Raw genomic sequence first — 14,009 nt, 5'->3', positions numbered from 1 at the left:
AGACGACAAAATAAGAGGGGATGTCAAGAAAGTGAGGAGGCAGATAGAAGTGTTTGTGCTGGGTGTGAACATTGAATCAGTGTTGAATCTGATACAGTTTCTGTCCTACCAGGCAGGAGCAGATAGTTGTGTTTGAAAGGGGCTGTGCGTCATGCCTCCAATAGGACTGGCTGATGATGGGAAGACGGGTGGTGTGTGAGAGTGTATTTGTGTGTGTGTTTGTGTGTGTGTGCGTGCTTGTGTACATGCATTGTTTGTGTGTGTGCGTGTGTGTGTGTGTGTGTGTGCGTGCGTGCGTGTGCGTGCATGCGTGTTGTGTGTGTGTGTGTGTGTGTGTGTGTGTGTGTGTGTGTGTGTGTGTGTGTGTGTGTGTGTGTGTGTGTGTGTGTGTGTGTGTGTGTGTGTGTGTGTGTGTGTGTGTGTGTGTGTGTGTGTGTGTGTGTGTGCGTGCGTGCGTGCGTGCGTGCGTGCGTATGTGGATTGTTTGCATGTAATTGAGGTTGACAGTGAAAGGAACTCCTCTAGAGCAGCAGAGGAATGGGGGAGGAAGCGAGGACGGGAAGTAGAAGGGAGGAAGAAAGGGGAGAGGGGAGGATGAGGAAACACCTAAAGTCTGCTTATGTATGGAGAGAAGTTGTACTCCGTGTGTACCGTAACAGACATAGTATTGGGTATTGATACTGTATTAGTGTGTTTGCGTGTTTTGATTTATTACGTTCTGTGTACCTATAAATACAACAATAAACACTAGATACACTAGATACATTAGTATCAACATAAACACAACACAGTCATTACAATTACGCCTTAGCACTTGTGCTTATCAAGACCTCTACAAGAGCGCTAACAATCAAATTTTCACCTCATATTCCTAAAGCAGATATTTCAGTTTACTCCTCGTATCCCTCAGCAGATATTTCAGTTTACCCCTCGTATCACACAGCAGATATTTCAGTTTACCCCTCGTATCACACAGCAGATATTTCAGTTTACCCCTCGTATCCCTCAGCAGATATTTCAGTTTACCCCTCGTATCCCTCAGCAGATATTTCAGTTTACCCCTCGTATCACACAGCAGATATTTCAGTTTACCCCTCGTATCCCTCAGCAGATATTTCAGTTTACCCCTCGTATCACACAGCAGATATTTCAGTTTACCCCTCGTATCACACAGCAGATATTTCAGTTTACCCCTCGTATCACACAGCAGATATTTCAGTTTACCCCTCGTATCCCTCAGCAGATATTTCAGTTTACCCCTCGTATCCCACAGCAGATATTTCAGTTTACTCCTCGTATCCCTCAGCAGATATTTCAGTTTACTCCTCGTATCCCTCAGCAGATATTTCAGTTTACCCCTCGTATCCCACAGCATATATTTCAGTTTACCCCTCGTATCCCACAGCAAATATTTCAGTTTACCCCTCGTATCACACAGCAGATATTTCAGTTTACACCTCGTATCCCACAGCAGATATTTCAGTTTACCCCTCTTATCCCACAGCAGATATTTCAGTTTACCCCTCTTATCCCACAGCAGATATTTTAGTTTACCCCTCGTATTCCACAGCAGATATTTCAGTTTACCCCTCTTATCCCACAGCAGATATTTCAGTTTACCCCTCTTATCCCACAGCAGATATTTTAGTTTACCCCTCGTATTCCACAGCAGATATTTCAGTTTACCCCTCATATTCCACAGCAGATATAGCAGCGCTGTCAGTGTGTGTAGAGCTGAGTGATTGGAGCTGACTGGATGATACAGCGTTTCCCTTTTTCACCCTCTGCCATTTACGATGCTCTGTCACGCCGTGCTGTGCCCACTAACCCACCCACCAAACCCCTCACCCACCCCCCTCTCGCCTCGAATAAGGAGAAACCTCAAGGCTGGTACTAAATAACAACAGCATGAGATCAATGGCAGGGAAAAATAAAACAGCCAAACATAAAAACCGTACAGCAGCAAAGAGGGTAATGAGATGTGGCAGGAGAAGGAACAAATGATAAAAACACCCTCTTTTTTCCTTCCTTCCTTCCTACATTCTTCGGGGGTTGTGCGCTCGGTCATGACATAGTAGTAACTGTGAGTAACTGAAGTGCTATACTGTAAAACTCGCCTCAACACAAGAAACGGTCAACTGTAAAACATTCAGCTTTATGTGGAAAGGGAATGAAACCAACAGGTTCACAAGAGTCTGCGACCAGTTCTGCTAGTTATGGCTGCTCTTAAAACCAACCACAGGCTCTCATTCATGAGGTCTGGCTTGTACACATACATTCACCCCTTGCTGATTGGATCACTGTATACTACCTCTGGCAGGTGGTAGGAGTGAGGTTGAGTGGAAGAGTGAATAATATTCCCCTAAAGGAGGATGGTGAAAGACGTAAGGTAAGAAAATACAGGGATACAAGACTGGTGTGCAAACAGAGAAGCAACTTTGGGGGGGTGAAAAGGGGAGATTAGTCGGTAAGCAAAAGGTGCAGTGGACGATTGACTTGACTGCTGAGAGTCCCACAGCGAGGTCGGTTGGCAGTAGTCGGGTGGGATGGATCAGGGACAGAGGTATTCCCTCACCCTCCTGTTTACTTCACATTGATGAAGTTTGATATTGCCCTTCATCAACTAATCCTTTATCACTTAACCAGTGAATGGAGACGTGTTGAACTAACTGCACTCTTCTTTTCAAAGGTCTAAAAACATAATAAAGTCAAGTTATGATGTAATAACATCCCAACATCAATGTCTTCATGTATTACTTCCCTTGTTTTGATGGACATGGAATAGTCCTATAAGTGCAAAACCCATCATTCTGGCACTCCAGGCAGGCTCAAGCAAACGGTCAAAGTATTTAAACCATTTCAAATCTGGATGGCAGATCTGGATGACACCAGGGCAAGTGGTGTCAAATTAACATGAGAAAACTTGCCTGAAACCTGAAGACTTGCATTAGCTCCTCAAGCTAACACCTTGGCTTCAGCTCAGCAGAGGCTATCAAAGTATTGTGCTGTGCAGAACTAACCCAGTCAGCAGGACCAGCAACCATCAAGGTCAATCCAACCAGATATTTCTACTATAATACTGTAATGAAAACATGACTTTTGTTGTGAAGATTACATATGACTGATGTTTAATGTGCTATGAAGGTTGATGAATGATACTGCAACATTCATGAAGGGGTTATGAAGTATTTCATAAAGGTGTTATTGATGCATATGTATACCACCTTCGGTTTTGCCAAAACTCACATACTGGTATATATCCACACATACAGACTCAACTTGTATTACAAACACACATATGCATACACACACTCACAGGAATACATAGGCACAAAATAATACAAACACACATATTCAGGGAACATTTTATTTCAAAATAAAAGCCTATTGTATAATGGAGACATGTATTTTTGTTGACACCAAACAGAGAACAGGCTTGGAGCAGAACAGGGTCAGCCTTGCCCTTGCCTGTAGCAGTGCCTTACTCATGGCCACCAAGGCAGTAAGGGATAGCAACTGAAAAGTGATGTAGGTGTAATTAAACTAGTCTGAGACCTAAACATTTGTGTAAGCTAAGATTTGTCCCTGCGCTAATGCCTACATTTAAGATTACCAGGTTAACACAGTATTGTGGCCTGCAGGAGACCTAGATTAGACACCAGTCTGTCTCAATGGTACTGTGACCTTGATAACTATCTGTGAGGAGGTGAAATGTGTGTTGCAGTGTATCAAAAGTGGTTCTGTAAACCATGCTTACAGGCTATATACAGGTGGAAGTCGGAAGTTTACATACACTTATGTTGGAGTCATTAAAACTTGTTTTTCAACCACTCTACTAATTTCTTGTTCACTATAATTTTGGCAAGTCGGTTAGGACATATACTTTGTGCATGACACAAGTCATTTTTCCAACAATTGTTAACAAACAGATTATTTCACTTATAATTCACTGTATCACAATTCCAGTGGGTCAGAAGTTTACATACACTAAGTTGACTGTGCCTTTAAACAACTTGGAAAATTCCAGAAAATGATGGCATGGCCTTAGAAGCTTCTGATAGGCTAAATGACATCATTTGAGTCAATTGGAGGCCTACCTTCAAACTCAATGCCTCTTTGCTTGACATCATGGGAAAATCAAAAGAAATCAGCCAAGACCTCAGAAAAAAATGCAGAACTCCACAAGTCTGGTTCATCCTTGGGAGAAATTTCCAAACGCCTGAAGGTACCACGTTCATCTGTACAAACAATAGTACGCAAGTATAAACACCATGGGACCACGCAGCCTTCATACCGCTCAGGATGGAGATGCGTTCTGTCTCCTAGAGATGAACGTACTTTTGTGTGAAAAGTGCAAATCAATCCCAGAACAACAGCAAAGGACCTTGTGAAGATGCTGGAGGAAACAGGTACAAAAGTATCTATATCCACAGTGAAACGAGTACTATATCGACATAACCTGAAAGGCCGCTCAGCGTGGAAGAAGCCACTGCTCCAAAACCGCCATAAAAAAGCCAGACTACGGTTTGCAACTGCACATGGGGACAAAGATCATACTTTTTTGAGAAATGTCCTCTGGTCTGATGAAACAAAAATATAACTATTTGCTCATAATGACCATCGTTATGTTTGGAGGAAAAAGGGGGAGGCTTGCAAGCCGAAGAACACCATCCCAACCGTGAAGCACGGGGGTGGCAGCATCATGTTGTGGGGGTGTTTTGCTGCAGGAGGGACTGCTGCACTTCACAAAATAGATGGCATGATGTGGTAGGAAATTTATGTGGATATATTGAAGCAAAATCTCAAGACATCAGTCAGGAAGTTAAAGCTTGGTCGCAAATGGGTCTTCCAAATGGACAATGACCCCAAGCATACTTCCAAAGTTGTGGCAAAATGGCTTAAGGACAACAGGTATTGGAGTGGCCATCACAAAGCCCTGACCTCAATCCTATAGAACATTTGTGGGCAGAACTGAAAAGCATGTGCAAGCAAGGAGGCCTACAAACCTGACTCCGTTACACCAGCTCTGTTAGGAGGAATGGGCCAAAATTCACCCAACTTATTATGGGAAGCTTGTGGAAGGCTACCCGAAACGTTTGACCTAAGTTAAACAATTTAAAGGAAATGCTACTAAATACTAATTGAGTGTATGTAAACTTTTGAACCACTGGAAATGTGATGAAAGAAATAAAAGCTGAAATAAATCATTCTCTCTACTATTATTCTGACATTTCATATTCTTAAAATAAAGTGGTGATCCTAATGGACCTAAGACTGGGATTTTTTACTCGGATTAAATGTCAGTATTTGGCTAAGGTGTATGTAAACTTCCGACTTATCCTGTACATTGTTTGGAGTATGGAATAAAACAATCGTATATTATGATGGGCTGAGGTCCAAGCGCTTTAAGCATATGAAGCATTAAATAAATAAGTTATATTGTTCAAGTACATTCAAAAAGTACATTTACATTTACCTGGAATTTCATTCGGTGAAATGGTGAATAAATACGATAAACATAATATACAGACAGAATATATTGACAAGGAATTTATGAATCTGCACACTATTAACAGCAAAAAACAGAATACATGCACATTTGTTAAGATGAAAGTTGAACAGCAGTAACCCAGCAAACATGGGACGTCCTAAAAGACAATCGGCGGCATTCCAATTATGTCCCTTAAAACTTCTCTAGAGTAGGGGGCAGCATTCGGAATGTTGGATGAAATGCATGCCCAAATTAAACTGCCTGCTTCTCGGGCCCAGAAGATATGATATGAAACTGTTAAAATAGTGTCTGTGAGTATAACAGAACTGATTTGGCAGGCGAGAACCTGAAAAAAATCCATTCAGGAAGTAGTTTTCTTTTTGGTTTTGTAGTTTTCTATTCAATGATATTACAGTATCCATTGACTTAGGACTCAAATTGCAGTTTCTATGCCTTCCACTGGATGTCAACAGTCTATAGAAATTGTTTCAGACTTGTATTCTGAAAAATGAGGAAGTAAGAGCAGTCTGAATGAGTGGACCCTAAAGTGTCACAGAGCTTTTTCATGCGCGAGACCGAGAGAGTGCCTTTCTTGTTTACATTTTCAATTGATATTATCGATTATTTAGGCTAAAAACAACCTGAGGATTGAATATAAACATTGTTTGACATGTTTCTATTAACTTTACGGATACAATTTGGATTTTTTTGTCTGCCTGTTTTGACTATGTTTTAGCCTGTGGATTACTGAAGAAAACGGGCGAACAAAACGGAGGTTTTTGGATATAAAGAGTCTTTATCGAACAAGAGGAACATTTATTGAGTAAATGAATGTCTGCTGAGTGCAACCATATCAAGATCATCAAAGGTAAGGGATTAATTGTATCTCTATTTCTGACTTGTGTAACTGTTCTACTTGGCTGGTTACTGTTTGTAATGATTTGTCTACTGGGCTATGTTCTCAAATAATCGTAAGGTATGCTTCGCCGTAAAGCATTTTAAAATCTGACATCGTGGTTGGATTCACAAGAAGTTCATCTTTAAACCTATGTAAAATATGTTTTGTTTTCTGAATTTTTATAATGAGTATTTCTGTATTTGAATTTGGCGCCCAGCAGTTACACTGGCTGTTGAAGAGGTGGGACGCTAACGTCTCACGTACCCAAGAGAGGTTAAGGGTTTCAGTGTGATGTTATCGCTCTGATGTTCTGAGAACGTTCTTAGGACGTCAAGTGATGTTCCCAAGGGAACGTTCTCTGGGGGACCTTTGTCTAGTTCCCTATACGTTTCCAGGACGTCACTGAGGACCATGTCAGGACCTTTTTATGACCTTTTCAGGATGTTAATTTTAGTAGTGCTTAGGACGTTATGTGATGTCCCAAGGGAAAGTTCTCTGGGTGACCTTTTTCCAAAAAAGATGGTCCCAGGGCATCCCCGTACGTTTTTAGGACGTTCTTGGGGGGGTTCTGTCATGGTCCCCTGGAAGTATTGTCTAGTTCCCGGTTTGTCCTGGGGACGTACCGAGTACGTTTTTAGTACGTTCTTGGGACATTGTGTTATGGTCCCCTGAAGGTTTTGTGTAGTTCTCGGTTTGTCCCAGGACGTCCCCGAGAAAGTTTTTAGGATGTTCTTGGGCTGTTGTGTGATGGTCCACTGGAGCTTTTGTCTAGTTCCCAGTTGGTCCCGGGTCTTCCCCGAGGACGTTTTTAGGACGTTCTTGCGATGTTGTGTCATGGTGCTCTGAAGCTACCCTGGACGTTCTTGGAGGCATTTGTCACGTGATTGTCCTAGGTGTCCCAAACCGTTATAAGTAAAGTAATGAAATGTTATGGGGGTTTTAAGGTTAGTGGTAAGCTGTTCAGCTGTTCAGATAAAACAGTGTAGAAATCTTTAATCAATGACAATGTGATTACATTTGATATGATAACTTCAGTACTGACTTTTCAATATGACCCCACCTGGGATTTAAACTCACAACCTATAGATTTGGGACATGCTGGTCTTTCTGCTGTGCCTTACATATCCATTACATATAATACATCTCTACACTTAGCAAAAGCATGCCATTTAGTTATCAGGTAACCTGACTTTTATTTTTTTATTTTTATTTCACCTTTATTTAACCAGGTAGGCTAGTTGAGAACAAGTTCTCATTTACAACTGCGACCTGGCCAAGATAAAGCAAAGCAGTTCGACACAAACAACAACACAGAGTTACACATGGAATAAACAAACATACAGTCAATAATACAGTAGAAGAAAAAAATTACATTAAAAAGTCTATATACATTGTGTGCAAATGAGGTAAGATTAAAAAAAGAACTCCTAAGATTCTCTCATTGATTTCATTTACTTATTTCAGTTTGGGTTTTTAGTAAAGTTGTCTAATGTTGGTGGGGCATATTATTCTGTTTAAAACTGACTCAAAAAATACAATCGTTTTTCTTGAGTGTATTTTAAACAGTGTATTTTTAACAGTTACTTTGAAGTGTAAAGTGTAGGAATAGGATTACATGTGAAATCAGTCAATGATACAGACATGGTAGCATAGAAGGAAGATTGTAATGCAGTGAACAAAGAGGTTGTGAGTTTAAATCCCAGGTGAGAACATGTATATAAATAATAATAATAATAATAATAACTACTGTATGAATAAACATACACAACGTGTGTAAAATATGTAAGTTGAAACACTGTATGTTAAAAGCACTGTGTGTGTGTGTGTGTGTGTGTGTGTGTGTGTGTGTGTGTGTGTGTGTGTGTGTGTGTGTGTGTGTGTGTGTGTGTGTGTGTGTGTGTGTGTGTGTGTGTGTGTGAGACTAGCATTGCCAAAAGACAAAGAGCTATAATGGCTCACTAGACAAAACCTCCAGGGGACCATGACACAACGTCCCGAAATCATCCTCGAGACAAACCAGGAACCAGACAAAACCTCCAGGGGACCATGACACAACGTCCCGAAATCATCCTCGAGACAAACCGGGAACTAGACAAAACCTCCAGGGGACCATGACACAACGTCCCGAAATCATCCTCGAGACAAACCAGGAACCAGACAAAACCTCCAGGGGACCATGACACAACGTCCCGAAATCATCCTCGAGACAAACCAGGAACCAGACAAAACCTCCAGGAGATCATGACACAACGTCCCGAAATCATCCTCGAGACAAACCGGGAACCAGACAAAACCTCCAGGAGACCATGACACAATGTCCTTTGGGATGTTCCCGGGTCAAACTGGGAACTAGAAAAAATCTTTAGGGGACCATGACACAATGTCCTTTGGGATGTTCCCGGGACCAACTGGAAACTAGAAAAAAAACTCCAGAGGACCATGACACAACATCCTGGCGACTTTAGGCGACCCTTTTGTGACCTAACGATTCATTATTGTTTGCAGGGAAATATTGCAGATTACATGTTTAATACCAGGGCCTACAGATTCATTCAGATATTTTTTGATCAGTGTGTAAGTGTGTGTGTGTGTGTGACTACATTTCAATTTGTGCTTGTGAGTGTGTTTATGTATGAGTATTCCTGTATGATGTGTATGAGTTTGTTAGTGTTGTAATTGGCAGTGGGTGCTAGTACTGTATGTGCATCAAATTGACTGAAGTACTACATTAAAAAAATATATGTATGTATGTTATTACGTGATTGGTGTAAGTTATTACATTATTCATGAAAAAAAGTTGTTAACAACCAGTTCATGTAATAACTACCGGTTAATGGAATAACATATTACATTTAGAGATAAAAAATATTATGTTTACCATTCAACATTTTATTACGTTTATCGGCAAATTATAAAATGTACCGGGGGTATTACCAAAATGGTTTTTTTCCAAGTTATTACAAATAGAAAGTTATTACATTTACAGTTGTTACAAAGTGCGAAAATGTTTTATATAAAGGTCATAAATATAATACATATTGCAGAAGTTCCACCTTGTCAGAAGATTTTCTTTCCTGAAGCATTATAGGAGCTCAGTATTCATTGATTTATTCATATCACTCAAAGATTTGTCAGGTTGTGCGTGACTAGTTTAACAAATGGCTTCGTAACATTGTTTGTTTAAAATAGTGTTTGTAAGGGAGGAGTATCAGTCCTCTGGCCCAGCAATCTGGTTATAAAACCTATAAACAACATCTTCTTGGCCAATTCACATGCTGTGTGTTCTTGGCCTGAAACCTCTGTCTCCCCCAGCCCATCTCTCACCACGCTAGAACCCAGAGGGCCTCATCAGAGCTGGGGACATGTCCTACAATATCCCCTGACATCTAAGTGTGAAAACACTTCCCCCATCCCTCCTTCTTCCTCTCTCGCTCCCTCCCTTTTCCAGTCCAGTTGGAGCCGTCTGTAGGCTGGGAACGATCTTCGCACTGAACCTGGCCAGATTTGTGTGTGTGCGCACCGTACATGCATGCATTGCCAAATTTCACACACCTGGGCTCCCCCTGACTGGCACAAGGCTCCTTTTCCCATTTTCACACACACTCTCTTATTCACACACACACACACACACACACACACACACACACACACACACACACACACACACACACACACACACACACACACACACACACACACACACACACACACACACACACACACACACACACACAAAGGAATACAGAGCGGGCCGTAAATAGAGGTATTAGAGGAAACGAGGTGAGAGTAATCGCGCTTCCTCCAAGATGATGCGTGAAACAGAACGACTCTGGCAGGAGGGGTCTGAGAGGGGAACAGATTATGTTGGGAGTTCTCTCTCTCTCTCTCTCACACACACACAGCGGAGTGGGTGAGAGCCGATACAGCAGTGTGCAGGAGATGGGTGTCCAGAGGCAGCATATGGTGTTGATGTAAGTGTTCTGCCAGGTATGGTTAAGTGTGTTGGCTCTGCTCTGCTCTGGGAGAGAGGATATCCTTGCACCTGTATATCACATGACTGCATCAAAACATTCCCTTTTCGCTGGGACTGCTTTGCCCCCAGTGACTGACTGGCTGACTGACTCCATAATATGAATAGGGTATAAAAACCTACACTGCAAACTTGAAATACAGTATATTCAAAATGTTATTGACTTACACTGTGGATAAACGTATTAAAGTTTGAGTAAGTAGGAATTTTGTCCACAAATGTACCCACATTTCTATTAAATGTAAATAGTTTATGATTAGTGAATGCCTTAATGTAGTTATTTTGTTAGATATTTCTCTCTATTAGCTGAAATCGTATTTTTTCATAGACATTTTAGCTGTCGGCTAGCTCTTTTGACCGCTATGAAGACGTTGTCTCCCTCCGAAGGCCCATGTTACTAGACATCCCCCCTGCACTTGCCTGGGCAGGCCTGCTCTCTACCTGGCTATAGCCAGTCTGAGAAATGTTCTAACAAACGTTTGTGCTATGAAACTAAATAAATACTGCAATCTGACCTACAAAAAGTATTTTCTAGATTCATGAGAGACAAAGCAAGGATAGTGAACTTCAAAACGTGATTGTAATTTATTGTAATTTGTAGCTGTTGTTTGTACACTAAGTAATGAATCTGCTAGCTTCTAATGACTGAGTGCATCTAAAAATAATGCTACTTCCACCCGAATAACTGAAGGTCATTTAGAAGAAAATAAAAGATGCATGTTTTCATTTTGTATAATTTTTAATGATATATAATTGCAAATCTCCTTGTTGTCTTACCTGGAAATTGCCAGCATAGTCCTCTTCTTTGTCTCCTTCCCTGCCCTCCCTCAGAGCGATGAGGGTGAAACCTCTGAAGTAAGCGGGACTGGATGCATACAGAGACACTGAGGATCACAAACACACAGTCAGTGAAGAAAACAAACTGATGGGAAACAGATTGATAGGTTTAATAAAGGTATGCAAAATCTAAAAGCACTAACCCTCCTGGATTCGTTCCTCATAGGAATGAGATCTTTATAGGCTATATCAATCAGAAGGGAAATTAGCTCTTCACTTGCTGACACAACTGGCAATTGCTGTCATTATTCGTGTCATTATCATTACTGTATTGATATACAATAGCTTCCCTGAGATAACGTGTTCGAATAAAACTGTGACGTGATGAGTGATTGAGTCAAAATTGGACTTTTGTTAAACTAATGAATCAAAATGTTAACTATAATGACCAATGAGTTCGCAGGGGGAGTCATCAAAAATAAAGTCAGAGCATCACAAGTTGCAAATATTTCAGCTAAAAACAGACGCTTATGAAGATACGGTATGAGGGCATTCTGGTCTGTGTCTAACTCCTCTTTCCACAAGAGAGTTTGACTTGTCATAACACAGCTCTGACTTCTAGGCTTATATCACTTCCTTATAAATTACCACAACACTGCGTCTTCACGTGAGTTGAACACAAAAGAGAAATAGAGTAAAGGCAAAAAATACCCTATTGTGTGTCAGACAATGTGCGCGCAATAGGACGGAATACACTACCTCTGTAAGTGCTCCCAGGCTGATAATTTTCTGGGTCCCCCTCGACTCGGAGCCGAAACTCGTTGTAGCCTTCCTTCCGAGTGCCCTGAGCCCGTAATATCCGACTACAATACCCGTCTGACTTCCCAGCTCTCTCCGAGGGCTCCTCCGTGAAGGCGAATCCGGGGTTGCACAGCCCAGTGGAGATAAAACACTGTAACAGCAGAATGCACAGAAATATTCCCGCTCCTGCCATCGTGAAGCGGCAGCTCTCGCTCCAGCTGATGCGAGCAAAGGTGGTGAAAAACGAGTGAGGATCAAGGGAGGAAAACACGCTTGCTTCACCACTCAAAACTCCAGGAATAGACGAAACTTGGCAATTGATAAGACTCCCCTCACTCGGGATACGAGGTAGCTGTCTCCGCTAAAGGTAAATCCATCCTGGAGAGATATAGAGTGCAGAGAAAGAATCGTTTACGATGTGCTCTCGCAGAATCGCACACTGATTTGTTGAAGAGCGTCTGATGATCAGTGGGTCTAGTGTTTGCTTAACTGAGCGCGAGAGCCTACACAGGGTCAGGGAAAATAGCGGAGCAGTGTAGCGCGTAGCGCGGCTGTCTCCAAGGCATGGACGCAGGCTATGAGCCCAACGACCTAAATGCACCTAGCCAACAGACTGGAAACAGACATTTCTACCAATGGCTGCAGTGACGGAGGGACGCGTTTGACATTCTAGCTGGAACCTGCCTGTGTGTTTGCTCAGCCGCGGACCCCCCCGCCCCCAAGCCCCCTTAGCCGACCGCACAGACAGACAGATGCTCAAATAGTAATTAATAATGCATGCTAAACGCCCCCCCCCCCCCTTCCTGCACAGTCTGTATTGTGTGTGTCTGTGTCTGTGTCTGTGTTTGAAAGAGAGAGACAGGGCCGATAAGCCCTTCATTTAGAGGGAATGAAGTTAAACACATATGGAATGTGGACCGAGCTTCCAGGGACTTCATTCTTAACCTTATATTGGCTTCTTTCACCAACTGTCCAGCTGATGCCACTGAAAGAGAATGGTCACTGACAGAGAAGGAGAATGGTCACAATAATCAATAAACTATTATTTGAATCTGTCTCTAATGATGAATCAACAATGATCACAAGTTGTGGGCAGTCCATGTTACAGTTTTTACATTAGCCTGGAATCTATAACTGACCACAACAGACCTTGAAAAACAATCATGAAAGCAACACCAGAAATGATATAGGCCCACTGTCTTTGTTATAGCAGCAATATGAATAATGATGCCCTGTCATGCATTCTCCTCAGTATCACCCACAATACCCATGGGGCCTCAGTGAACTTTCATCTCCCATATAGGTCAATAGTTCCTATGGTATAGGCATACTGTAATCCAGCTTTTAAATGATTTTATTTTCAATAAATATTCTCTGCACCTCTCATTCTAGTCAAGTACTGTATAGTCTCTTGTTTCCCGTTTCTTTGTACCCTCTGCCTCTCCCTCTAGTTCCCATGCTTCTGAGCCCTTGGAAATACGAGAGAGAAAAAAGAGCCTTGCTTGGACACGGGACTTAAGCAGGGTGTGCTAGTGATGCTGTAGACCTATACTTTATATCAGCACTTTATTATCATGTTTGATTACTATTACATCATTGATTATATACATCTTAATGAGGTTTACAAGAAACAACACCAACATTCCAGGAGGGTAAAAAAGTCAAAGAACTGCGTATTTTCGATTAGCCTTTTGAAACAGTTGTGGGAGTTGTTTTCTCAGATGTATAACAAGAAACAAATAGGCTACAAATCGATAAACGGGAAGTGTTTGCGCAATCACACGTTTTCATTGATCATTTATCTAACCTGCGAGACATATGCTACTTAATCTTCTGTAACATTGTTTCAAAGCTCTCCCGCGGTTTATTTCAGTCTTCAATTGAATACGTAGGAGGAAGATGAGAATATATAGAAGCCTGCCGATCCGTCCAATGGATGCGGACAGACGCGGTGCTCTCCGCGGGGAAGATGCAAGCAGAGCGGGGAAGGCCGGGGATAGCTGGGTAATACA

At 41.8% G+C, this 14,009-nt stretch overlaps 1 protein-coding gene across 4 annotated transcripts in view; it reads right to left on the bottom strand.

Annotated features, from left to right (window-relative positions):
• LOC139575924 (spondin-1-like) overlaps nt 1-12,672 on the bottom strand; it is a 148,377-nt gene extending 135,705 nt beyond the window's left edge. For 2 of the 4 annotated variants that reach the window (XM_071401381.1, XM_071401382.1), the window contains exons 1-2: nt 11,956-12,672; nt 11,197-11,303 (exon numbers count right to left, since the gene is read on the bottom strand). In XM_071401381.1, the coding sequence (XP_071257482.1) occupies nt 11,197-11,303; nt 11,956-12,190 (342 nt within the window). In that variant the 5' untranslated portion in view covers nt 12,191-12,672. The remainder of the gene's footprint in view (nt 1-11,196; nt 11,304-11,955) is intronic. The other 2 variants (XM_071401383.1, XM_071401384.1) reach the window with 1 other exon arrangement.
• Nucleotides 12,673-14,009: the final 1,337 nt, after the last annotated feature.

This window comes from Salvelinus alpinus, chromosome 5 (assembly GCF_045679555.1).
Source record: "Salvelinus alpinus chromosome 5, SLU_Salpinus.1, whole genome shotgun sequence".
Classification (NCBI taxonomy): Eukaryota; Metazoa; Chordata; class Actinopteri; order Salmoniformes; family Salmonidae; genus Salvelinus; species Salvelinus alpinus.
Note: the sequence above shows the minus strand (reverse complement) of the source record. Positions and strands in the feature narration are given on the sequence as shown.